Source organism: Netta rufina, assembly GCF_964035555.1.
Source record: "Netta rufina genome assembly, chromosome: 2".
NCBI classification, from domain to species: domain Eukaryota; kingdom Metazoa; phylum Chordata; class Aves; order Anseriformes; family Anatidae; genus Netta; species Netta rufina.
In genome coordinates, this window is record NC_140124.1 from 37,821,443 (window position 1) to 37,848,633 (window position 27,191).

General features: G+C 37.1%; 1 protein-coding gene across 4 annotated transcripts in view; it reads right to left on the reverse strand.

Annotated features, from left to right (window-relative positions):
- TBC1D5 (TBC1 domain family member 5) overlaps positions 1 to 27,191 on the reverse strand; it is a 319,581-nt gene that overhangs the window by 157,303 nt on the left and 135,087 nt on the right. For 3 of the 4 annotated variants that reach the window (XM_084281760.1, XM_084281761.1, XM_084281759.1), the window contains one exon: positions 7,570 to 7,636. In XM_084281760.1, coding sequence (XP_084137886.1) covers positions 7,570 to 7,636 — 67 coding nt within the window. Of the gene's footprint in view, positions 1 to 7,569; positions 7,637 to 13,826; positions 13,988 to 27,191 lie in introns of all 4 variants that reach the window. The other variant, XM_084281762.1, reaches the window with a different exon arrangement.

Below are 27,191 nucleotides of genomic sequence, written 5' to 3' on the forward strand. Positions count from 1 at the left end.
CCTTATCACAACAGTCAAGGAGTGCAGACTGGACAAGCTGTGGAAGGAAGGAATTCAATAAAAGAGGTCTGACAAGGTGGGGATGGAATGTTATACAAGGGTCCTTGAACATGAAAAGAAAGGAATATAATTTTGAAAACACTCAGAGAAATAGGGAAATCTTCCAAGCTCTCAGTAGGTGCCACCATGATCTTGGATTTGGAGAAAAAAAAAAGCCTTCTGAAGGAAAACTGTGATCAGTGCAAAAAGTCATTTTTTCTTGCTGTAAATAACAGATCTGCAACATGGGATTGCTAACTTCCTCACAAAACGGGATGAGATGAGAGTACTGGCACAAACCGGTACATCCAGAAAATTATTATACGCACATTCAGAGGATGAGTTGTTCAGAAGAACCAGAAACTTCAAGAAGAGAGTTTTACAGGCTCTCAGACAAAACTGACTTGTAGTGAAAAGGACTCTTTGCAAGTTCAGAGCATCAACTAGGATGCTGTCTAAAAAATAGTTCTAGGTAAAACAAAAACATGAATGCCAGTATTGCTACTTCATTGTGGAAAGAAGGGAAGGATGCAAGTGCCGAGAATTCTTACTGAATGCAAGTGCAGTTCTACTTCACTACTTTATCTTTTACTCTACATTTTTTGTATCTCAAAAATATTTAAAAATCTAGCAGAAAAAGCTTGTTCTTTACAGCTCTTGATTACATGTGGTCACATACTGGATAAAGTTTGGAAACATAGGTTATACTTGCACGGGGGTGGCTTAGTTGTAAAACAATAAAGAAACACTGCCTGAGTATGAACAAGACTAAAAAGACTTCTGTAAATTGAAAAGGGTTGCTTCCTAACAGATTAAGACAAGAATTTTCCACAAGGTGGGAGTATATGTTGCCTACATCTTTGCATATGAGCGCAGAGGCTTTGTAGCCATTTCTCGCTCGGCTGCTAAGAAAAGCCATAGGTCAAACAGGAATCAAACTAGTTTTACTACCTGCTTTTGGAAAGGGGTAGAAATAGGGAGGAACAGCTTGCACCCCTTGCAGTCCTTCTTCTGTATGCTCAGTTATCAGTCCTGCAGTTGTTGGCTGGCACACAAGAAACATGCCTCAGCCAGCAGGACCACATTGCCTTTTTGCGGTAAGAAAGAAAACATCTGGTAAGCATAATCTGTAAGAAGTGAGGGGAAGAAAATGGAATAACAAAGTATTTCTTATACCAGATCCACTGCCTATGTTAAATATCAGCAGAACGAGGAATATACATTGCCTATATATCCCACAACTTTGAGCAATCATCACATGTTTAAACATGGAGTTTAAGCCACATAGGAAAGAACTTCATCTTGATATATAGCATAGAAATTAAACCTATATACAAGTGCAGAGATGTATTAAGAAATTATCCATCACAGTGGTCATGGGTCTCTGAATCATAAAGTTAACAACACAAGTATGAAAAGTGAGATTTTTTTAGGCTATATATTTATTAGAAGCAGTATTAATGTATGAATCCACCTTGGAAGAAAATAAGTGTCCTTGGGATGTTAGATTCTATCAGCCAAATTGAATGTCTGCATCAATGGCTCTCCCTAAAAGTCATAATTAGGTCATTAAAATATATTTAGAAAAATAGCCTGTAAAATAAAGTTAAAAAATACTCACCTTCATTTTATTTCATAGGTCACTGTTATATCATCTAATAAGATAATTAAAAACATGCAAGCAGCTGGTACTGAGGCTAAACAGATTAATGTAATAGTCTGTAGTCATATGTGCTGGCAAGGGGTTCACCTCTTTGGCGAGGAGAAGGTCAGCTGCCCTTGGGAAAGCAAGAGAAAGACAGTATTTCTACTTTCCAGTGGCACTGCATTGCAGATACTGAAACTACAGACCCACACCTATTTTTCTTTTCCTTTTGGCAAAGTCCAGCTAATCTGCACATCCAGAAAAGGCTTCAACCGTAGCAATAAAATAATACAGCACAGTAGAGCTCAAATATTTTCCCCAGCTTTATGTTTTAAAGATGAGAGTTACTAAATGTGCAAATACTTTTTCAAATTTTTCTAATAGTGAACTTCAAATTCTGATAACATGGTTCTAGGAAAGAATTTCCATAGTATCTTCTTAAAAAAGCATCTTCTCAAGTATACACATACTTCCATCAGAGCCTCAAGACCAACCAGAAAATTCTCTGGTTGACCTGACACGATGCATTCAAACTCGCAGAATATTTAGAAATATATGTGCCAGTCACATGTGATTTCCATTTACATTATTTAAAAGCTTTATGACCTAGAGGGTAATGCTCACTCACTATCTGAACATAAGCAGCATTAAATCTGTGCTGTGACCAACACAAGAAAGATCTACAAACTCTACCGTGATGGGACCATATTAAAAACAAAACAAAACAACCCACATACCATACAAATAGTTATGTGGCACTATAAATATATCAAAGGGTAACAAGCAGGCATCCTTAATTAATACATACACACACGTAGAGTCTTATACGAACAGTAGAACATAGCAGAACCTTGTATTTTAAAATGAAGTGTTGAGATCAAGTAACAACCCCCTTCTACCACTCCCATGTGTTTTTGTTGTTGTTGTTTGTTTTTGTGGTAAAAAGACCATGTTCTTAAGAGCACTTTCCAATTGCTAAAATTTGAGATTTTGCTATTGCAAAACATGCTCACATTTAAATATTTTTATACATTTGGAGTTGCCTCTTCCCCCAAACAAATTGTAAAGATACTGCTACTGAAAAAAACATAAAGCAGTTTTTGCTTCAGTGAAAATTGCCCATTCAATTTTGCATCTGGTAGCCTTCTACAAGCATGACATCTACAATGATCCAATGACGGCTTTGCCTCTTTTAGAGTAAAAACCACTAGCCAATCTCTTTAATAAAGTAGACTGAAACACGGTGGATAAACAAGACTATCATCAGTTTTATCAAATCAGTAATTTACTGAAACAATATTCACTGAGAATATCCTAAAATAAATAAAAATCCATAATGAGTCCTTAAAGAAATAACATATATTTACCATCGTTACTTTTCAAGGTAGTTTAAGATTCCCCTTTTAGTCTTTCATAAGGTATCAGCTGCTCATTTTTACATAACATGCAGCCCAGAGCTGTAACTATCAACACACTATTCAACCCAACCAGCAAATTTACAGCCAGTCTCATTATATGATGGCAATTACTTGCCACTGAGCAGAAAATATTCATTTCACACCTTAAACACTGTAAATACTACTTAATAACGGTGCTGGCTTGGCAACTATTAAAAGCCAGAGGTTTCTTTTATATATACATATATATACATACATATGCACACACACAAACATATATACCGTACTATCTTGCTTTATCATCTTGCCTCTAATTATAACAATAATACTCTGGCAGTGGTATATGGGACTGCTTCTAAAATATTAATTAACTGCAGTTTTCTAAGTTGAGCCGTAATCCTCTCTGACAGATTATTTTTCAGTGGAATTCATAGTCAATGTCATATTTATTATACGCACTTTGGACTAAGGAATATGGAGATATAAAGGCCAACTTTATTCTCCACTTACTTGTGGAGCACTACGGATGGTTTGGCACGCTGGAATAAGCTTAGGACACTGTAAAGACTGCTCTAATTAGTTTGTAGTAACAAAGGGTAATATTCCAGAAGTGTTGACAAAACATAAGCATGAGACATTTGTCATACATGCCGAAGTCTTTTGAGTCCTGAGACTGATGGGTCAGTGCTAAGCACTGAATTTTCCAGCACTGCAATCATTTCCCATTACATATTTTACCAAAACAATGCAAAGGAGATGTAGCACAATCTAGAGCCTGGCTGTCTTATACCTGATCAGTCCACACAATTCTATAGTGATACTGTCTCAGGGTGTGCAGCCTCCATCAATGAACCACAGACTGCCTAGACTGAAGGCCAAGGATTCACTGTGGTGCAGTCTGACTGAAGTAAATGGTGCCATCCTTTGTCCTTCCACTTACTCCTACGCATATATTCTAGTTGCTTGCCTCACTCTGGCACTGATCCTCATCCAAACATTTGGGAGGCTGACACCATGATCCAAATCAGCACAAACCTTGCCCTAGCTGCGTTAGTTCAGTCCTTTGGGACCAGCTCACCAACGCGAGTGCATGAGTGAAGAAGGGGTAGGATGACAGCGTTAGTACCCTGACCCCACAGCTTACTCTCATAGAACCAGAGCTGAAGCTGGCTTCTTCAAATTTTACTTTGGCAGGTACAACAGCTGAAGCTCTTGAGTTAACCTTTAGATATGTCGTGGAATTAGTGGCAGAGAAGAACTCTCAACTCCTTCCTTTTGCTAATCTGGCTAAATTTTGTTCTGCCTATTTTTTAGAGGCTGCATCATGGACTGCTGTGGGTTAACTCTGGTAGGCAGCTGAGTGCCACACAGCCTCACACTCACTCCACCCCAGAGGGATGGGGGAAAGAATTGGAAAGGTAGAAGTGAGAAAACACTTGGGTTGAAATAAAGGCAGTTTAATAAGTAAAGCAAAAGCTGTGCCTGCAAGGAAGGCAAAATACAGAATTCATTCCCTACTTCCCATCGGCAGGCAGATGTTCAGCCATTTCCAGGGAAGTAGGGCTTAATCGCATGTAACAGTTACTTGGGAAGATAAACGCTGTAACTCTGAATGTCCCTGCCTCCTCCTCCTTTCCCCCATCTTTTCTTGCTGAGGGTGATGCCATATGGTATGGGACATCACTTGGGTCAGCCTGGGTCAGCTGTGCTGGCTGTGTCCCCTCACAGCTTCTTGGGCACCTCCAGCCTCCTTGCTGGCAGGGCAGTGTGAGAAGTAGAAAAGTCCTTGGCTCTGTGTAAGCGCTGCTCAGCAACAACTAAAACATTAGTGTGTTATCAACACTGTTTTCATCACAAATCCACAACACACAGCACTGTTTGAGCCACGAAGAAAATTCTCTCTCTCCCAGCCAAAACCAGCACATGGTCTCTGTATATAGGCTTCTCACCTGAAAAGCATGAAAATTATTCTGGGTGGTATTTTTGAACCCTTTTTAAAAATTGTATATTGCAGGAGTTAGAAAATGCAAATGTGACAGAGAATTGAGCCAGGAACTTGAAATGGATCTGCTAATGTATTATTCTTAAAGTGAACATTCTAACTACCCTCAAAGGGTTTTGCATCACCCAAACTAGGTTTCATCAGAACTTAAATTAGAACAAAACATTTACTGGAACACAGCAAATTTGAAGGATTTGGCTACCCTGGCCAACTGCATCCCTGCATTACTTTTCTTTTCCAATCTTGCTCTCAGACCAGAAGCTTTCTCTGGGTGTCTGAACTGCAACAAACTCTTTGTTGCTCCCTCTAGGTCCTTATGAAAAGTCTTGGGTGGTTTTACTCTGCTGGGCAGCTGAACTCCACCACAACTGCTCTCTCACTCCCGCCACCTCAAAGCAAAAAGGGGAGAAAATATGATAGAAAGGGCTGAAGGGTTGAAATATGGACAGGGAGATCACTCAACTGTCACTGTCATGGGCAAAACAGACTTAGCATAGGGAGATCAGTATAAGTTATTGCCTATCACTAGCAGACTAGAGTAGTGAGAAACTAAAAAAGAACTAAAAACACCTTCCCCCCATCCACCCTCTTCTGTGTTTTCCCCCTGAGCAGCACAGGGGAACGGGGTATGTGAGCTACAGTCAGTCCCTGATGCTTCATCTCTGCCGCTTGTTCATGGTCACTCTGTCCCTGCTCCATGTCAGGTCTCTCCCACGGGATGCTGTCCTTCCTGAACTGATCCTGTGTGGGCTTCCCACAGGCAGCAGCTCTTCAAGAACTGCTCCCACATGGCTCCATACCATGGGGTCCATCCCTCAGGAGCAAACTGCTCCAGCACGGGTCCCCCATGGGTGGGCGGCAGCTCCCCCCAGGCCCCCTGCTCCTGCGTGGGCTCCTCTCCACGGGCTGCAGCTCCGGCCCAGGGCCTGCTCCTATGGGGGCTCTCCATGGGCCACAGCCTCCTCCAGGCCACATCCACCTGCTCCACCGGGGGCTCCTCCATGGGCTGCAGTGTGGAGATCTGCTCCATGTGGGACCCATGGGCTGCAGGGAGACAGCCTGCTCCACCAGGGGCCTCTCCACAGGCTGCAGGGGAACTGCTGCTGCATGCCTGGAGCACCTCCTGCCCTCCTGCTGCAGTGACCTTGGGGGCTGCAGGGCTGCTTCTCACTCCTCTCTCCCAGCTGCTGTGGTGCAGCAGTTTTTCCCTTTCCATTATCTGCTCTCCCAGAGGCACAACAAGTGATGCTCTTGGGCTCTGCTCTGGCCAGAGGCAGGTCCCTTTTGGAGCCTGCTGAAACTGTCTCTTATGTAACACGGGGCAGCTTCCAGGCTCTTCTCACCCCTGCAGTCTCCCTGCTGCTAAACCATTGCCACGTATACCCAATATACTTCCTTAAGACCGAGCTGCTTGCTCTCTGCTTTCCTCAGCAATCTCTCAAGCCTCCAGTCTGCAACAGGTTCTCCACTTGTGTCCCTCCCAGCCACCCACCACCTGAAGGCTCCTCACGGAGCTCGTTGGCTCAAGAGCAGGAGATATTCCCCACCTAATCACAACCAGGACAAGGCAAACAGGCAGGTTCCTCCTGCCTGCCTGGCCACAGTACTTCGAAGTACAGACTACAGCAGAGTACAAAGAAAGAACGAAATAGATGCCATTCATCATAGTTTACTAAATGAATCCAAAATAATCTGATGGTAGGCTTGTTTTATTTTGCCATACTTAAGCATCAAAATCAGATGAAGCAATTCTAGTTAGCACAAATCTTACTATTAATTTACCAGTCACAGGGACACAGATTCAGCATTTTCAGCAGAGGCAGTATTTTGCTGTCTGAAAGATGAAACTACGGATCTGATGATTACCCTTCTGTGCTTTAAAGTACAAGACATCCTCTGGTATTTACCCACGCAAAACTCAAGTTTAATGACAGTGCTGCAAAAAGTTCCACAGCGCCATATTTCTTTTACTGGTATTTGCTAACAAGAGAATTGAAATATTAACTTACTGTCCAAAACCCTTAAAATTTAACAAATCCTGGTTTTGCTTGTTTTAATTGCAATAACGAACAAATAGAGTTCCATGTGGTCCATAGAACCAGTTATTTTGGAGAAAATCAGAAAGGCAACCCCGACCAGTTAAATATTTCAACATTTAGCTTAACTTCTATTATTTCAGGTAAAAACTCTACTTTACTACATATTTAAGCAAAAAAAAAAAAAAAAAAAAAAAAAAAAAGGCTTACAGACAGCCAAAACTTTCATTAGTTAAGTGTTCTGAACAACTTTCTGAAAAAAAAAATCTAGAAAACAAGTTTTCCAGGTCATTACTTAATTTAACCCTTCATCTTCAGTCTATTGACTGTTGCAATTTAGAGCGCATAATAGCCTTGCAATAGACAGACCTGTTCTTTTGTTTTAAATAGACTGTATTTATTACATTCAAACTTTTTAAAATTGGAAAATAAATACCAAAACTTACGAACCTGTAAGAAATAAATGTTCCAGCAGAATCTGAAGTGTGGTGTGTGCTTCCATTTGCATTTGATCCTCCTAATACAAAACAAAAAGAAGATGCCTTTGTTATAAGACAAATCATGGTAATAAATAATACAGCATCAGTAAGTATTGCACCTGATTTTACTGCACATGTTAATTTTAGTTTATGATAAAACTTACTTAGCAAATTCTCAATTCTGCATCTTTATATTCATACAGCTGGCCAGGTGGCTGGAAACAACTAGCCACCATGTTCAATTTGGAGCCTGAATATCCTGGAAATCTAAGATTTAATATTACTAGAAATTTTCATTGTGTCCCATGTGCCAGGAAAACTTGTCCTCCCAAGAACACGTACCCAGTGATATCTTAGATATTTCTTTATTTGAATGACAGGGTTGTGTGAAAGGTGGTTAGCTTTATTTATTTTTATTTTTAATTAAAACAAAACAAAACAAAACAAAACAAACAAACAAAAAACAACAAAACAGCTCAGATTAATTGAGTCTACATTTGTAATTAGTAATTCTAGACTGACAAATTCAGAAACATAACACCTGATATATTAAAAGTATGAAATGTATGAAATGCCATTCTTCACTCCATTCCTCACTCATTTAGAATGAACAACTGTTGGCAAAAAAACTTCTCTTACTATTATAATAATGAACACTTCTAAATTGAGAAAAGAAGTTAATCTTTTATGAGATGAGGTCCAGAAGAGGAACAGAGAAGAGAATGAGAAATGGAAACCTATGGAACCGAAAAGAATATTCATGTTTATTTCTACAACTTTGGCTGCATTTGCATGCTCTGTTTTCCTGACTGCAGTTCTGGAGGTTTTAAAATTGAGAGTGGAAAGTCAAACTGAAAAGGAAAATTCATTCACAATGCTAAGTTCATATCCTGAAAAAGGTCTTTTGGAACTCTTTTAAAGGACAGCAACCTTTGTGAAGCATGGCGTTTTTCATCTTTCTAATAAACTATTTGTCCTGCCTAAAGGGTCTACTGAGCTCTGTGAAGAAAACCAGAATTTTGGTGAAAAAAAGCTTCTTTTTCATCAGGATCCAACAATGAACATTTGGTGGGATCTGCTACATCCACTAAGATTAAAATGACACCCCAGGAGTCAGCTGTCCCTCACAGACTACTCTGCTTGTACTATTCTTTGTTCTGAAGCACTCTCCCAGAAGGAAACAACAATTTCCTTTCTTTAAACAACCACTGCAATTCTTCAGCATTCTTAATTGTACGCCCACTGTTAACAAATCTCATATTCAGACAAGTCACTGTTACTTTTTGAGAGCCACTTTGGCTGCTCCATCTTACCATTAGCTGCAGCTATCAAAGCTGGATAGGAGCAGGTACATCGAGCTCATAGATGTACCTGCATAGCATAGAGAGGATTTAGTTGAGTGTTTTTTTTTTTTGTTGCTATTGTTGGTTTTTGTTTGTTGTTTTCCTGCTCTATCCCTTTTAAGACAAATATATCTGTTAATAGTATCCTGAACGAAGATTTAGATGCCTGTTATTTAAAGTGATAAAAATGACAATGCAAAGTGAGAAGTATTCATTTGACTTAAAAGAGGACTCCTTAGATTTCACCTACTGTTATCTGAAAGTCTTTCTAGCAAATCCTGGTAAGCTTTCATAGTCAACAATTTACAAGAACAAATGGGACAGGTGCTTCATTAACTAATGACAATAAGCTGTGGGAATCCATGCCCTGGATCACCTCTCTGCAGGCAAGTTTCAGTTAGCCTTGCTTTTGAAAGGTACGGTGAACTCCCAGTTGAAAACAGAGATTACTTGTATAGTCAGTGATAACGATACAAGTTTCTGATAAAATTAGGTTGTATACCAATGCAAGATTCATGATGTTGGTAACTGAACTTGTGGTCTACTTCAAAAATGCTAACTGATTCCACATCATATTAATCTTTAGATCCTGAGACTCAAAAATGGGAAGAAGGACTCTGCTGAAGAAAGAGAGGATGCTACCTCAACCCTGCCCTGCACCTCCTGAAAATGATTCCAAACTTCAAATGCAATAGCTGGTGGAAAGAGAAAAAAAAAAAAAAAAAAAAAAGTAAATCTCATCATACTTGCGGAGGCAAGAGAGGGGAAACAACCAGTACCATAACAAGCATTGGTAACAAAGTAAGTAAGTACCCAGCTTTCAGCACTAGAGGCACTAGAGGAGTCATTGGTTTTAATACAATAGTAAAACAAGGCAGTCCCTTCAAAGGGACTGAAAGTCATCTGAATACCTTGCTGCTGTACTAACTGAGAAAGTCCCTGTCCTGGGAATGATCAATGTTTCTCCTGAAATAATTCTTTTGCTGTGTTTTAGTTAAGTCTTATATTGTGCACGGAGACTGAGGGCTAAAGGGAGCTGGGACTCTAGTGGGTGGGAGCTGGTACATCTGGACACAGCCAGAATCTGTTTCCAGAGAATCTGCATCACTTGGAATTGATGCTTTTACTAAACAGTCAAAAAAGAACATTTTAAATGCCAGCTTCTTTGGATTTCAGAGATACAAGGAGAAGGATATGTATAAATTGTACACTTATTAGGGTACTAGATTCACACAGAATGCACAGACTTGTCACCTGCAGCAACTTTTTTTGTAAGAACGTGTTTGAGACTATAGACAGAGCATAAAATAGATGAACCCAGAATAAAGAGGAAGCCAAATACATTTTCTGAACATTATCTGAAAGCCACATGTAGAAACTGTAACAAGGAGAAACCAAATTTAAATATACACACAGTTTTTATATTTTTATTTTTAAACAGATTACTATGCTGGTAGTATAACCTCATCTCAAACAAAAGCTTTGTTAAGGTGCAAGGCACAGCCCCCAGTTAAGGCAATAAGAAGAAACTGGATAGCACTGCAGAGCCCTTCATTTCAAGAGCAAGAAGATGCTCTGGGTACCTACCAGGCACAATGAGCACCTTGAGCATGTGCTCAACAAGAGTGAAAAAGCATGTGAAGAACCATGGAGAGATCAGAGATTGCTCAATCATCTCCTTCATTACCTCTCTGAAAACAGCTATCTCGTGCAAGATGCAAAAATTCAGCACACGACTCTTTATGGAAAAGAGCTGGGAAACATATCACAAACAGTGGCGGGTCTACTAAGACAAGAAGCTTGAGTAAAATTCCCTTCATCTATGGCTATATTCCTAACTTTTGTAAATAACTCTAAATCCTTGTCTTTTGAATATATGTTTTGATACTGAGAAAATTTTCATATCTATCCATATGTATGTATGTACACGTGTGTATACACATGCACGCATGACTACTTGTGGGTACACAACACATATGCATCTATTTATATAGTGATAAACTATTTACCAATCTTGTGTCAACTATGGAAGGGTTTTATAGCTGTCAGTTTCAGAATTGGTGGTAAAAGCGTTCCTACTTAGGAAATCAAACTGTGCATTCCTCTGCTCACAAGTATCAGAATAGATAGAGATCTCTTTGCTGACAAGTTTGCACTCTGCTTAATATTTTCTTTGTATTCTTATCAAAGTTTAAAATCTTGTTTAAAAACAAAATTTATTTAACCATTGTGAAAATTCAAGTTCAGGCTGATATAAAACACCCAATAATTAATGCAGTGTTTTATGATTAAAGACAAGGAAAATTTTAACACAAATACATGCTTGCAGTCTAAGGTTGTCAGTTCTTACAACATGACTTCCAAATTTCATGCTATATTCATTTTCAGCATATTTAAAGCTTAATAATTTAATGATTTATCCAATTTTAATTTATACTTTCAAAACCACTTTGAACAATCTGAGGTGCCACTGGAGATCATAACAGTGGTCCTGGTTAAGTCAAATAATAATTATAGCGCTTTCACTTTAAAGATGAGATTATTTTTAATTATTGAGTGAAGTACTTGAGGTACCATACTTATATAATTACGCTACTCATTAAATGGTTATTGAAAGCTGAAATGTAATTTTAATGACAGCTACCTATTTTTCTTTGCACACTTTATAGATGACAGATCAGTCAGGAATTCTAGTTTGCTCAAAAATCCTTGCAGCTGCACTGGTTCTTTCAGGTGTAAAACAATTAAGCCATGCTTATTTTAAAACTTTAAAGATTTTTTTTTTCGTTAGATGATGTTTGTATAATATGTAGAAACTAGTAAAAACAGAACAATAATGTATGGATATTTTTCTTCTTCACAATAGCATCAAAATTCTAGTCCTAATCTATATACAGTTCAAACAATATCCCTGAAAAACTAGTGACAATACAAATATGGAAGAATGATTTTAGTCAAAATGCATTCCTCACATAATGCAAACAAAAAAAAAATTGCTTAACAGATTGCAGACCTTTATTGTGAGTATAAAGGGGTAATCAACATACAATAAGCATTTTACTATGCATTAAAACTATATATAATGCCACGAGACTCCTTTGCTTTTTGTAACACCAAGGTTCACAACTCTTCAAACATAAAATTCCTTCATACTATTTACTCCACAGATACATATTCATCAAACTGATCTGCATAAAATTTACTTTAATATGTAAGAATCTCTGACAATTGACACCACGGAGTTTTAGTCTCAGAAATGAGCACCTAAAGACTTACGATCTGTATTTTAATTCTTTATGTGCAATGTTTGAAATTCAACATATCTGTTCATTGTTCCAAAGGCCAGTATCGTGTTCAAATTAAGCTTTCCTTTTTCACAGTGAAAACCAAACAGAAGAGTAAATTTGTTTCATTAACAATATTAAAGCAAAGATTTCTGAGTTCGCTGTATGGGGAAAAGGCAATAAAGTTTTGAAGAGGGAAAAACTGCTTTGTTCCTTCAATCCCCTAGTTGAAATTAATTATAGCAAATGTTTATGAAAACATCTGTTCCATACAGTTATAAATTCTTAATTTTAGCATGGGCGATTCCAGGCTCCTCTATTATTTTGAAAGAGAGCAGTCTGACAATTGAAAGGTTTACAAAGGAACAGACAACTTGCATTTCTACAGCACCAAATATGCAGTTTGGAAAGTCTTCGGGATCTCCGCAGCAAAGAAAAAATAAATAAAATACAACACGACTAAGATTACTGAAGCTTTCTGATTTGGGTCCACCGACAGACTAGAATGGCAGTGGGAGAAGACAAAATAAAAATAAAAGGAAAACTAATCCCAAAACATAAGGCAAATTAAGATTTGACTACATAAACTAGACCTTTAAAAAGTAAAACACAGCAGAATTATTGATTTCTCTGCTATGTATTTTGATAGATTTCCTAGCAATAAAGGAGCAATGCACAAGGCATTGCTTTATCATGTCAACAGAGGGTGCTGGAGAGTTTAAGATGACTCGGTCGATGCTCCAGCTCTGAAGCTCAATCGTTTGTACAATAAGCCTTACACTACAAACGATCTTTCGGACTTTTTACATAACACCCCTGCAACTACAGTGTTAAATTCAATTTGCACCAAATAAGCTTTTAAAATGATTAAATGGAGCAAGCTCGAAGCAGTGTACAGAAACTGAAAATAATGCCTTTAGCTAAAGAATTAAGTGCACTGCACTTCTGATATTTATAAAATAATTATTAGGCTGGAAAGTTGAAGAACATTTCACTCTGTGCAAGTTGTTGAAGTTTTCTGAAATACATATGTCAAAACTTTTTGGTGAGCAAGATTTCAGGTACAAACCTGACTATCCCTTGCTTCAAATGCATTTAGCGTTAGATACGTATTTTCAATGCACATGTTGCCTGCTACAGATTTCTTTGTAGCATTTCAGTTCCAACTACTGTGCCCTAAAATATCGTATTTTTCCAGGAATTAAGCAAAAAATGATAGCAGACTGTGCAGATAATTAACTGTGAGACTTTACCATTAGGTAAAAAGTCTTACACAGGGTGAAATACTTCACTTGTTTATGCTTCAATATTAATATGAGAAAAATATACGAAGCATTAATGGTGTTTTTTTCCCCTCTACGCTTATGCAAGTTAGGAAAGGAACACAAATGTAGAACACAATAGAGTACCCGCACAAATGCTAATTTTGCAATAGTGAAAGCTGGTGACATTTGAAAGTAAGCAAGCAACGCTGACACAAAGGTGCAAAATCAAAGCCTGTTTTAGCCCTACAGAAAGGCAGCAGAACAGTCGAACAATATGATAGGCAGACACATTGGTTTGCAGTTAGGAACAAAAACTTCTGGAGATAATAAGAGTACCTTGTATTGCATGTTGCTCGAACCCAGTCAAATCCAGTGTCTTTTGGATTGCTGATTTATGACAATCAAGTGGCATCTTCTATGATCTTTGCATAAGAAATCACAATTGCATATGTGTATACGCATATATGAGTAAACTCTTCGTATTCTCCAGGCAAAATCTGTTTGAAATAATTTTATCTATGCACTTCAGTTTAAATTAAGGCACACAAAAATAAGAGGGTTTCCATTTTAAGTGAAACTGATTCCAAGTGTTCACGAATCTTAATACCAACTCTGTCATTAGGTTAGCCCGCACATTCACATACCGCTTTTCCACATGCAAATATATGTGTGAAAAAGTGTAGATGGGAAAACATATATATATATAAGTCTAAGTGACTGATTTCAAAATTAGAATGTAGCACTAGTGTTTAAGATATACAGACCCTTGCAGATGAATTTAAAATAAAATTCAATAATATATATATATCCAAAACACTTATTTTTTATATTTTATTTCCTGAATAAGCTTCTGTGTTTACTAAAATAGGCTGAACTATACTTTAGTTTCAACTGCACTATAATTACTTTAAAACCAATAAAATACATAGAATAAGGAATTTTACTCTAGTACCACTGAAGTAATGCACAGGAATGCTTGAGGAGAATTCTCAGGTGATTGCTATGTACTAATACCTTAAATAATTTACATCTGGAGGTGCTTTAATATAATGTGTTTGAGCATGATGGGATGACCAAATTTATCTGTGGTGATATTAGTGATAAAAACTCTTCAGAAAAAGCAGGTAACATGGAAAAATAGCTTACTTCCCATTCTGTAGAAACCATATAATACTAGCTTATACATGTATAAGTAAATGCAACTTCCACTTAAGTTGGTAAGCATTTAATCCAGTAATGCCCGTTTTGAATTTATTACCAGCAGCAATAAGACTGGTAAAAGAAAAAAAAAAAATCCACATAAGGTAAAAATGTGCTTTTTTTTCCCCCCCCCCCAGTCTTTGTTTTCTCTAGTGCACCTGTGTTTTTTCCAAGCGTGTATTAGGCCTAATTCTGTTCATATGCTCAGTTCTACAGTTTGTATCCGTTACTTAACATTGCCGACCATTTACATTACATAATTTAAACAACATCCTAGGCCATCATCAAATGTGACTCAGACTCCAGAATAATATATGAACATTTTAATGTAGTCTAGTCAAAGTGGATACTCTATACCTAATAAATAATATAATCTCTAACTTCAATAAATTCTTTAAGAGCATATGCTGGTAAAAAAAAAAAAAAAAAAAAAAAAGGCAAATCAGCAAATCTAGCAAAACATAGAATTGAGTAATACACATAACTAGGGATGAGTACCACAATTAGACTTTGCACGGAAAGAAAAATCTTAGAAGTAGCCAGGAATCATTGCTAGGAACTTGTTTTCCATGATATAGAAATGCCGAGTGACTTATCACTTGCCTCCAGAAGAATTTAGCTAATTTTAACTTATAAACAGCCTAAAAAGGCATTTGAGCTATAAATTGCAATAATGTAAAGATGGCAAGAGGCAATAAACATGAGTTAATGACTCAGCATCCTCCTGAGATAGCACTGGTCATACAGCTTTGCTTAATCTTAGACACGCACAATCAGTGTAAAAAGGTGGTCTCCAGAGACCATTTACATTGAGAATAAGAAAAACATACCACCTCTTTATATGTTTGAAGGCTACTATTGTCCTTTAATTTACTTCAATTACATCCTATTTTTAACCACATTTGTATCTTATAGATAAATGCAATCCTTCTGTTTAGGATAATAAATCATATGTAAGTATGGTTTGATTTTCATATTCAAAAGTGGTAATGCATATTCCATTGAGTCTAGGAAAAAAATTGAGCCAAAAAAGATTGAGTGGAAGTTTTCTAACACTGCTGTTTTGCCAAGATTAAATGATAGTATAAGACAAACGAGAAGGGATTAAGTGCTCTTTTATTGAAACAGAATTGCCCTTTCAACATGAAGCTAGCTTTTCAGCTGAAAAGAACAGGTTTATCAGGACAAAGGCCAGCCAGCCAGGAAGCGCATGGTAGTGACATGCAGCATCACCTCCTGCAGTGTGTTAGGTGGTCTCATGATAAACGGGACCAGAGGTTAAAAAAGTGCAAGAGCACTTCTCTGGTTGCTTTCTTTGCTCTTTCTTATTAAAGGAAGCTACTATCGCAGGCTGGTGACTGGCAGCGCTACTGATGGATGCCAAAGGATTCTCCCAAAAGCAGAAAGTACTTTCTTGGACATGATTCCAAAGGGTAAATATATTTATAAACTCCATGAAAAAATCATACCGCTTCCATCTGCCCAGAACATACACGCAAAGGGGTATAGCATGAAATCAGAGCACCCACTTGGCTACTGTGCTGCCACACGTGTAACCAGTTACTTGCTCATCTTCGGTAGAATAGCAGGCAGCATTTATGGCTAGGAAACAACCAGAAACAACAAAAGCAGCAGCAGCACTGTTGCTGCAAATGGACACCTGGAAATTCAGGCACACGGGGAACTAAAAGCCAGCGGGGCTGCCTGGTATCCCGTGGAGGGTCTGGCATTGCCCCCCTCAAGAGCCAGCGACTCAGCTGTTGGCTTTGGCTCTGAGGAAGAGAAAACAGATCTGAAATCTGAAATCAGAAACTTGTCACAGAGATGAAACCTGTGGGCAACGCCCAGAAATTTATAAAAGTACACGATATGTGGTGAAGGAAGCCTCATAATGGGAAGTGGCCAGTTCCTGAACCACCCCGAGCCGTGCGGATGCACCTGGGCACCTGCAGCCCCCCTGCCACCCCTAAAAGCTCTGCTGCGGTGCCTCCCAGCTGCAGCCGGCTCCCCCCGCTACCACAGCTCCTTTTTGCACTGCTGGAAGCAGCAGGAGGGCACCGAGATATTTATACCAGTTGCTGTACCCTCCTCGAGCCCCTCACACAACTGCTTCCGTCACATCTGTAGGTCCAAGAGGCTACTTCGGATTTATATCAACACAAACCAGGATAATCTGTTAAATTAGTTAGACATAGGATCTTGCTCTTATCTACTAAAAAGGCATGTTTTTAATAATGTAACTACTTAACATATTTTAGCAGCGCTAAACACACATAAAAGTAAGGAGATAGCCAATGGTTTATGAAAGTAGGAACATAACGCCTCAGAAATGTGTATGATTTTTTACTTCCTCTAATTATCTTGGTAATACAATAGAAAGCACGGTTTTTCACTCCTTAGCAAATCTATTATGTGAATGATTTTGAAGAAGCTACTTAGTGTCCAGGTAAAGTTTAAAGTTCTGTGGGTAAAACTTAAAGGAGATACTCCATCAATAACGAAGTCTAGGAGCAGGACAATTCTAGTGCATAGTTGTGTTTTTTTTCATTTTGTTTTTTTTTTTTTTTAAATGTTTGGATACCTCCACCCTATGATAGCACCAGTACCTGGCACACTAGCAAGATCATCTGAAAAAAGCCAACAACCTAAAGGCAAATAACACTGCTACAGTCTCAAGTATTCAACCTTGAAAGGGATGTCCCTGCTGCCAATGGAACAGCCCTTATATATCACACGCCCTTATCACAATCAAACTATACAGAAGGAACCAGCATCAAAAAAGGACACCTGAACTTGAAGTTGCCTAGCTTTGTTGTATAAAATGAATCCAGGAAGCTCCTGATCTGAAGCTGTCTAATTTAAGGCTGCTAATTCTTAGACTACGTTATGTACCCAGCAGATCCATACCTCAGAGCCATGAAATGGAGCAGAACCCTCCTTTTTTTTTTTTTTTTTTTTAATATAAGTTTTGCTGGTGGAAAAATGCCACTGAACAGTATAAAAGAAGTACTGTGCTAAAACTTTTAAAGCTGTCAAATCAAAATATGCCAAAGCATAATAAAACCACTAGATTTTAATCAAAATTCTTTTAAATCAAGCCTTAGTTAATTGGAGAGCACCAACTGTGCACTTTGCTGGTGCAAAAGCAGATGCATTTTGTAAATGACAGATCTGGAAAAAATTGAAGAGCAAAAGGTATACATGCATTAGCTGTAAGCTCTAGATGTCTTAGAGATGAAAGTCCACAGCAATATCAGAATATAAAAATATATCTAAGTGACAACCAGAATGACAAAATGTTTCAATTCATTATAGTGTAACAAAGTCTGTGGAACAATGGTCCCTCTGTTAAGAGACATCGAGGAAAAACTCCACATAACTTTTCTGCGAAGAAGTATAAAATGCATCACAGGACAGATTTCTGTTCTCTACCCTTACCCTCCCGTGAGGACCATGACTAGTGGAAAGCTCTTGTGGTGCTTCAGGATGAAACTAAGGATGCAAGTACAAAGCATTTGGAAATGTAAGCATTATGAGACTTCAAAAACACAAATTAGACAAGTATGACTAGATTTTTCTTGCTGACAACAATTATATTGAAGTTTTCTAAAAGGCTGATGATTTAGCTTACATGGTAATAGGATAAATGCTGAGGAGTAGTCAATTTTTCTAGACAGTTGCACCAGCTTCCTAAGACAGAAAATGCACAGTATCTTCTAGCCAGAGATAACAGTCTGGGTACAAGAAGAAAATGTCACTGAGCATCAGATCGTATCTTTTTTTTTTTTTTTTTTTTTTTTACATTGGATTTTTTTGTAGGAAAATAAGGAAAGGTGTGATTCATGTCTGTACTTCATAATAAATCACAAAAACAATCATTTGGAGAGCAACAGAACAGTCCCGATAGGCAACAAATTCTAAAAATAGCTTTTTTTTTTTTTTTTTTTTTTCAGATTTCCCCTTCCAAATTAGAGATGTGACTATGATTTGTGATGCTAGGTAACAGGGTATGGTACCTCTCTGACCAACCAGAGGAGAAAAAAAGCTCTGATTCAGAAACTTTGACTCGTTAATAATAAAACTCTACATTCTCAACAAGGTTGGTGCTGTTACCTCCAAGACCGTCCAGACAGCAGAGACCTCAAATGATAGGACAGTAACAGGTCATTTAGGCATATATACAATGTGATATTAAAGACTTGAAGATTGGGTGCAGGATCTACATACACACAGTGACAGGAGGTGTCTTTCTTGAGCACAGACTTTATCTGAAAAAGTACTATATACTGTGACTGTGGGTTTTAAGACAGAGCAAGAAAGAATATATACGTCTGAATAAGTTTTCTGTTTCCTCACATTGGAATGACAGTGAATAAAGACGAGGAAAATTACAGCATGTGAATACTAGTGTAATTACTGAATAGTTCCCCACATAATTATGCAAAACAGATCTATCCATAAGTTAATGTAGCCATTTTCTTTTTTAAACAGAATTTTCATGCCATCCGTCAGTCACCCCAAAACACAAACCTTAGATGACTTTCAGTGCACAAAATGTACTCATTTGGTCTGTAATACAAGCAACGCATGTGAGTAGAAATAAAGGTTTAATGAAACAAAATAACATTCTCCACTAGGGAAAACACATTTTGCCCAAAGAAAAACCTAATGTAAATAAGTGGAGACTTGACTATTTGATAAATATAGCCCCAAAGGTTATATGTTTACTGAAAGAATATAAATATTGTACGTGATGTAGATTTTTCTTTATTTGACTAGAAACATTAATTGCTTTCTAAATACAATAATATTCTTTCCTTTCAAGCTGTGAGGTCTCATTTCTTTTACTGCAACACGTAACCAATTACCTAACAAAAATGTTTACATTAATCACAATGACTCTATATTTTAGCTTTTATATCACCAATTTTATTTTTGCTTAGAACTGAACTCCCTCGGGCGTTCTTTCATGCCAACTGTTAATTTCTATCAGTGATAAAGTTCCCTTAAGCTTCTTTTAACATCTACTGGACATGACCTCATAAAATTTAATGCCATTCATTAACCCTAAGCACTTAACTTTACACAGTAATGTCAGGCATCTGACTTTTCAGTGCATGAGAAATCCAAGGGGGAACTGTTTGAGAGATACAAATTACCAATCATTTTATTAGTAGAAAGGATGGCAATGAACAATATTAAAGGGTGAATCGAGACTTTATGAAACATAGTGTTCTTACAATGCCTTCTAATCTACAATTATAAAACTTTTGCACAAACGGAAAAGGCTGCAACATGGCAATTTTGACTTGTCAGGGGACTAAAATTCAAAGCTGAGGCTGAATGCCAGGTTTTTAACACCATCTGAAGTGGATATAATTTGCAGTCGTGTTTTCCTTGGGTGTCCAGTAGCCTTCAGGAATGTCAAAGGGGCCCAGCTGCCAGGACCACCTCACATTTCGAAAAGCAGCACAGCAGGAAGACTGGGGTTAAATAGAAGAAGCAGTTTTTTTCAAAGTGCTTCTCACTTTCTTCCTACAAGAGCCTTGCCTAGATTTAGTTTCAAATTGGTGGCTGTTCCTCTGATTTTGGTTATGTACCAAGAAAGATTTCCAAGGGACAGCACTGTTTTTATTTTCCCTAAGATGCACAGATGGGTGATGTCTGCTTAACTCATTTAACCATATTTCCCAGTGGCTTCACACATGTTGGATAAAATGTGGAAAATTCTAGAGGTGAATGAAAAATACTTAGTAACAATTTCCTGGCTTCTCTTGGGCCATTCAAGGACATTCCTTGTGGGGAGTGGAAACTGAGTGACAGTCTGTCAAGGTCCTGAGTGCAAAAAGGCCACATTGTTAGGGGAAAAAAAAGTGCTATATTTATTATTTCTGTTGGCTCAAGAGATATCTAGGCATCTTATGTGAAAAAGGACAGTGCTACACAGCTAGAAACATGGTCCATTGGAGCTCCAGATAGCAATCTGCTTATTCATCTCTGTTACAGAAAATCCCTTCCCTGCTGCCCCCCTTCCCATGGCTGTATGTAGGACTCATTTTTTCTTCATGTCACAGTCTGTTACAGCCTGGGTTAAGCAGTTTAATGCTGTTGGAGCATTTCTATACAAATTATACAAGGTGGCAATAAATTGCTTCATGAGAACCCACGTGAGATTTGATGCTGATGTCTCTAAGTGCTACAATTTTATTTATTTATTTTTAAGCAGCAAAAAGAGCTGGTTTTCCAAACTAAGCAGTAGCTCCTGAATTTACTGATTCGAACTGGAAAACATATTCCCCGCTACTCTATAAATCTAAACAGATGGAAGTCATTTTGCTCAAGCTTTATTTCTGCAGAAAGGTATCTCTAAGCAAAAGGCAGGTATTACAGAACTGAGGTTTTGACATGCGAACAATTATAATCTCTGGTACCAGCCCTATCTCAAATTTCTCAGAATGACTATTTTAGCTATAAAACATACATAACAAAAATCTAGAGTCAATACATACTTCATGCTATTGAAAATGTTTTTGCATCTTGCATGCCACTGGTCTAAGATTGCTTTAGCATAATTATATCATGATGCAACATCAGTAAGTGTGCATCAGTTGGAAAAGTTTTTATTGCCTAATAGCAGGGAATGGCAATAAAGCAGATGTACACTAGGTCACATGACAATGGCAACCAATTGGTCTGTATTTGGCAAACCAAAGTATTAATGTTTTATAAACACCAAGTATGTTACATACTTTTCTAAGAATACAGATGTAAATCTCTGCACAGCATAAACACTTGTGCTGATCAACATAAAGATACTGCTGTGATAGGTACTTTGAAGTTGTAGATAAGAGCTCAAGCTGCAAGATGCCAACAAAAATGGAAGTTTATAAAGAATCACTGCCAGACTCTTAAATGTAGTAGCACTTGTGGGACTTTCTGTAATATAAATAGTAATTACCTTCAATGCAGAATGTATTTGCAAAAATAAATATACTGGTGCATATACCAAAACTCACAACTCAATTTTCTACTTACAAAACAAACTTCTAAATTTGTGAGTTCTGAGTAAAACCAACTCTCAGCAACCTTTTGCTCCACTCCACCTAATATGTAGTGTGCAAATATGCATATATGTGCATGCATATACGCAGCCACTGCAATATACATACACAAACACTACAGTCCTAGCGTGAGGGCATCTACCCTGCAGACAATTCAATCAATCTCTCAAGTGACACCCACACGTGCCTGCACACACAAAAGCAGATGTGGCATTAAGATTTACAAAGTTATTGAAACTTTTAACAAGTAAAACGCATCTTTACTTAGCTACACCAGAATGAGGAATAAAGGGGTTTACATATGTTCCAATTCTAAACCTATCAATCAAACCCATGTTATTCCTTTGGGAGCTTATTTACATGCATATTTATCAGCCTCACATGCTAATTCCCTGCTGTTTTATGCCTGCGAGGCATGTTTATGAGTCATAATTGTTGATCTCATTTGATGTATTTCACTGAAGTAAGACATTATTCAGTTATGTGGCCTAATGTCAATGAATTACGATGACCTGATCTTCGAAATGCAACTTGCTCTTTAATTTTTATTAGAGCATAACTTATTCAGAAGAAATACACTAAAATGGAAGATAACATGCTTTTGTAGTCACTTTACTTAAACATCTCATTTTTGAAACACTCCTCCCTACCTCTAGGCAAAGTTTAAGAAGTACAATTTGTAAACACCAAATGAAAAGAATTTTTGCCTGAAATTAGTAGATATTTCTCTGAATGGGATCTTTTAGAGGTATTTTTATTTTGTTTGAACCAGCCAAAAGACAGGCCTTTGGAGCACTGGTGTATGGTTTGAAAGAGGAAAAAAACAGACCCAACCTGAAGGCCTCAAATTGTTTTTTGCCTTAACTTCATTAAGATAGTAACGAGATATGGACTGAGGAGCAAGTGGTATATGAGAACTACTGAAACAACTCAACATGTCCCAAAACTGACTCACCACCTTTTATGCAAAACAGTGTCAATTCATAAACAGAAAATCACTTGAGATCACAAAGACCTGAACAGAGGAATAATTAATAAGGTGGACAAACTTTCTTGGGTTGCTTGCCCACCAAGGGCAAACCAGGTGACAAGGCAGACGGGACACACTGGCAGGTGTCTGAACACAGTCGTGGTACAATTCTGCTCCCTTTGCAAAGACTCATGCCAGTCCTCCAACGCCTCATCTCATCTTTAAAGGATTAAATTACCTTTAAAAAATCAGATTAATAATATTTCTCAGTAATCATGCCTATTTTTCTAATGCAATTATAGCATGGAGGAATCAAATCAATAAAGTAATTGGCTATTTTTTTTTCCTTTTGTAGTGAAGACTTGTCATTACAATAAGTGTCCAAATTGGGAAACATCAAGTATCAGGAAGTGTTGACACGATTTCTGTGGCTGTAGGATCCATACTGCAAGTGGCCCCGTATGCTAGGCCAACAGATTACCATTGTACACATAATTTACTACATGATATTCAGATGTCACCACTTCCCATCTTAAGATTCAGTACTGTTTTAATGCATTTACTGTCATTTTGTTGTATATAACAAATGTAACTATCAGTTGACAATTGACTTCAGCATCCCCCAAATTATAAGTACTTCACTATTAACAGATTGTCACAGTTAATACAATGTTTAACCCAAATTCAACTTTACATAGCAATTAAAAAAAAAAAAAAAGCTTAGGTATGTTCAACAGTTTCAAAGTCACTGCTGAAAGACCTGAGGTACTGAGCTACAGCTTTGGCAAAGAACAGAGTAATATGCAAAAACAGAAACCTGTATTTAGACAAGTAATGCAAATGCTGGAATCCAAATGCAGGGTCATTTTTTCATAGAAATCTCAAATTTAAACTGACAGTTATGAGTAAGTGTCTTTGAAATGGCAGAAAACCTGCAAGCATCTTCTTAAATTTGTAATATCTAGAAGACCTGTAGTATCAAAAAGATCATATTAATTCTGCACATGAAAAATCTGCAGCAGATTTTTCATGTGCAGAATTAAATCTGTGGTTTTCATTTAAAGCTGCTTTTACGACAAAATTATCTTTCCTGCAAAAATTAAATGAATGGGAAAAAGCCACAGGCTTTATGTAGTATTTTTCCAAAACAGAAATTTACTTCTGATAGAAGTATGCCACAAAGCATCTTCTTTAAAAAAAATTATTCTCTTTAACAAGCAGTTATTCTAATAGCACAGTTACAAGGGTGTAACTTAAGTTCATGTAAATGTCAAAGCGAAAAACTATCATATCTTCATGACGAATAAATATCACAAATATGAATGTATAAAATACTTTATATTTAATCATGCAGAAAATCTTTAATTTTAATTCCAGAACAGTTAAAACAAAAGTTTTGACTGTTTACAGTCACAAAATCCCAAACAGAGCTAGAATCTTCCACAGTGTAAGCTCCGACTTAAATCCCTTCTTTCTTTCAAATTCAAATAAGCAAAAGACTCAAACTAATCTGCAAGTGCATTATTTTTAGAATAGTGACAATTAATGCTACACAATTTTATGGCAATAAAATCTCAGTCTTAAAAACCTCAGCTGATAAAGTTGTGGCCACCTAGCTGTTGATGGGGCTTTGTATACATTTGCAAACCAGTATTTTGTTTTGCACTTCAGCAAAGAGTGAACAAACACTGGGTCACAGAAGTTTGGAGGTGGCCCTGTGGCTCTGTATCCTTCTCTCTTCCATTAAGATAGCATCTGCTCTGGCCACCAGTCATCAAATCAAATTTGATGAGAATTAATCTGAGTGCAAAGTAGAAATGCCCACTAATGGACAGATTTATGTTCTATTGCTCCACCCTTTAAATATTTCAAATGAAAAGTAAACAAAAGCAACAATGGTATCTTTGAATATTATGACTAAGATACAGAACTTATACCCCCACCATACTGAAACACAAATATTTTCAAATCTAAAATATACTTTCACGCATATTATATGAGAACTCTGTTCCTTCAATTGCATTTAGCACTGAAACACTACACAGATAATTTTCCTAAGGTTAAATCATTGATTCCATTACAAATCCAATTTCTCAGAAGAAAAGAATTATCACCACCATAAAAGCTTTATCTGGATGAAGTTTGTGCCTTTTAACTTCTAGGAAGATCGTGAATAATAATTTGTAATGGGATATCAAAATTTTAGTGGATAAATTTATCATGCAGGGCTACTGTACTTTTATATTTTGGTTACATGGTCCCATATGCACTGAGGTGACTGAGATTTGTTCAATAATTTGAGAGCAGTCTTCCTATCTCAGATTTTATATACTATTGCTTAGCACTCCAGTATCCAACCAGAAGCATTTAACTGCCAGCTGATTGTGCAGATTTAAGACATTTAAAAGAAGAATATTAGAGCTGTTTTTTTTTTTTTTTTTTTTTTTTTTTTTTAAACTGGCCATTATAGTTGACATGTATTAAATTTGTTTTTTAGCCTTCTCACATTCCATGAAATATCATAGAGACAGGTATTCTCTATGGGAGCTGCAGGGGAAACATGGATGTAGCATTGCGTTACCTGATTCACAGTTTCCATTGAGCTGTATGTCTAGCCAGTTAATGACCATAGCACCTATAGTGGCATAATACAACTGTAAAAGCAGGATGCAGTGATTACTTTAAAAATTCTCTCAAGAAGTTCCAGTATTTTGCCTTTTCTTAAGACAGGAGCTGGGAATGCTGAGATACACAACAATGACAAACAAAACCAAATCCAATCAACTTTGATAACTACTTCATCAACCTGGAGCAGCATTCATTCATCTTGTGGAAAAATCACATTTTAATAGTAACACACACACATACAAATTTTATATATATATACTGTGCTATGGTTTACAAAATTTAGGGAATAGTTTAATGTATTAAAAAACTTTATTTGATTACCCATAATAATGACATATCTCCATGCTCCGAAATGTTTTCCATTTTACAGTTACCAAAACCACTTCTGGTTGCAATTCTTGAAGACTGACAAGTACATATTTATTATGTACTATGAGATGATATATAAAACATGAAAAAGTTGTGGGTGTACTCTGACATGTACCAGTTACTTTTTTTTTTTTTTTTTTCTTTTTACCCTGCCTCACAACTGGCTCAAAGGAAGCAAGAAACAAAGGATCACTAGGTCACTGAGGCAGTGCTCAATCTTGAATGATCTGGGTTCACCTCCTGGCCCTGCTGCAGACTTCTTGTATGAATTAGGCATATCATTTCACCTGCTTCAAATTTCTGTATTTTTCTGTAAGAACATACAATCCTATTACTATACCTATGGCAGCTACGAGAATTAATTTCTTAACTTCTTTGGTATATGATACCTTGAATAGGATGATATAAACACAGAGATCCAAAAGAAATATCCAAAGTCCTACTTCCCTTTATAAACAGATCAAGTGACTGAGTACAAAGTGAATCGTAAACGTGTGTGATTGTCACAAATAGTAAAAATAAATCTTATTTGCTATATCCTTTTGTGTCACTTGTGCTGCAGTTAAAATGTTATAGTCACATGATTACTGATGAAGTGACCTAAACTTCTGACATAATGACAAAGCTAAATAGGGATACTTACAGATAGACAACTAAAAGTTATTCCATACTCTGACAGAAGTGTTCAATCTTTTTTTTTCATGGAGTGTGTGTGTATAAATATTTAGAAACAAAAGCCAGCACTAGTTCACTTAGGCAAAAAGGTTTAAACATCAGCTCACATAATGCATTTAAGACACCGTGTGTCTTTATCCAGTATCATTTAGGGTTGGGTTGGTTTGCTATTTTGTTGACTGGAAAGAAAGACAATTAAAGTAGAAATCCTATGCATGTTTCTCTCCCTGCAACCATTTTAGCCCTTACTTTTGTTTAGAGGCAAAGGCATTCTTCAATTATCATGTATATTTAGCTTTTTTTTCATTTACTGCATACCTGATGTGTAAAATGAAGGCCAAGACTTTAAAGATCATATGCACACTGCCTCTGAGCAGACAACACATGAGACCAAATGTTTGAAATCTGGACATTCCCAAAATTAAGGAATTCCAAGCAACTAATCCCAATTCAGTATCTTGGGTTAAATTATTGCTTCACCTAAACAATAAGGGCACTCAGGCTTGTTGCTTTTACAGTCAATTGGAACCTTGCCATTAATTTTAATAGGATCAGGATCAGGTCCCTGACTTTTTCTACATCAAAGAAAAATCTTTCACAGTCATTTTGTTATAAATAATTAAAGCTGATTAGTAATAATAAGGTACCTTAACTGAAAAGGTAAACAGAGGAGACATTTATTATCAAAGTAAGAAAGGAAAATTAAAATAACCTGCAACACTTTTTGTATGTGCGATTCATCAGGAAATGTTGTAGAAGAACAAAAACAAACGTTGGCTCATTCCAGAGGTTCTTTGT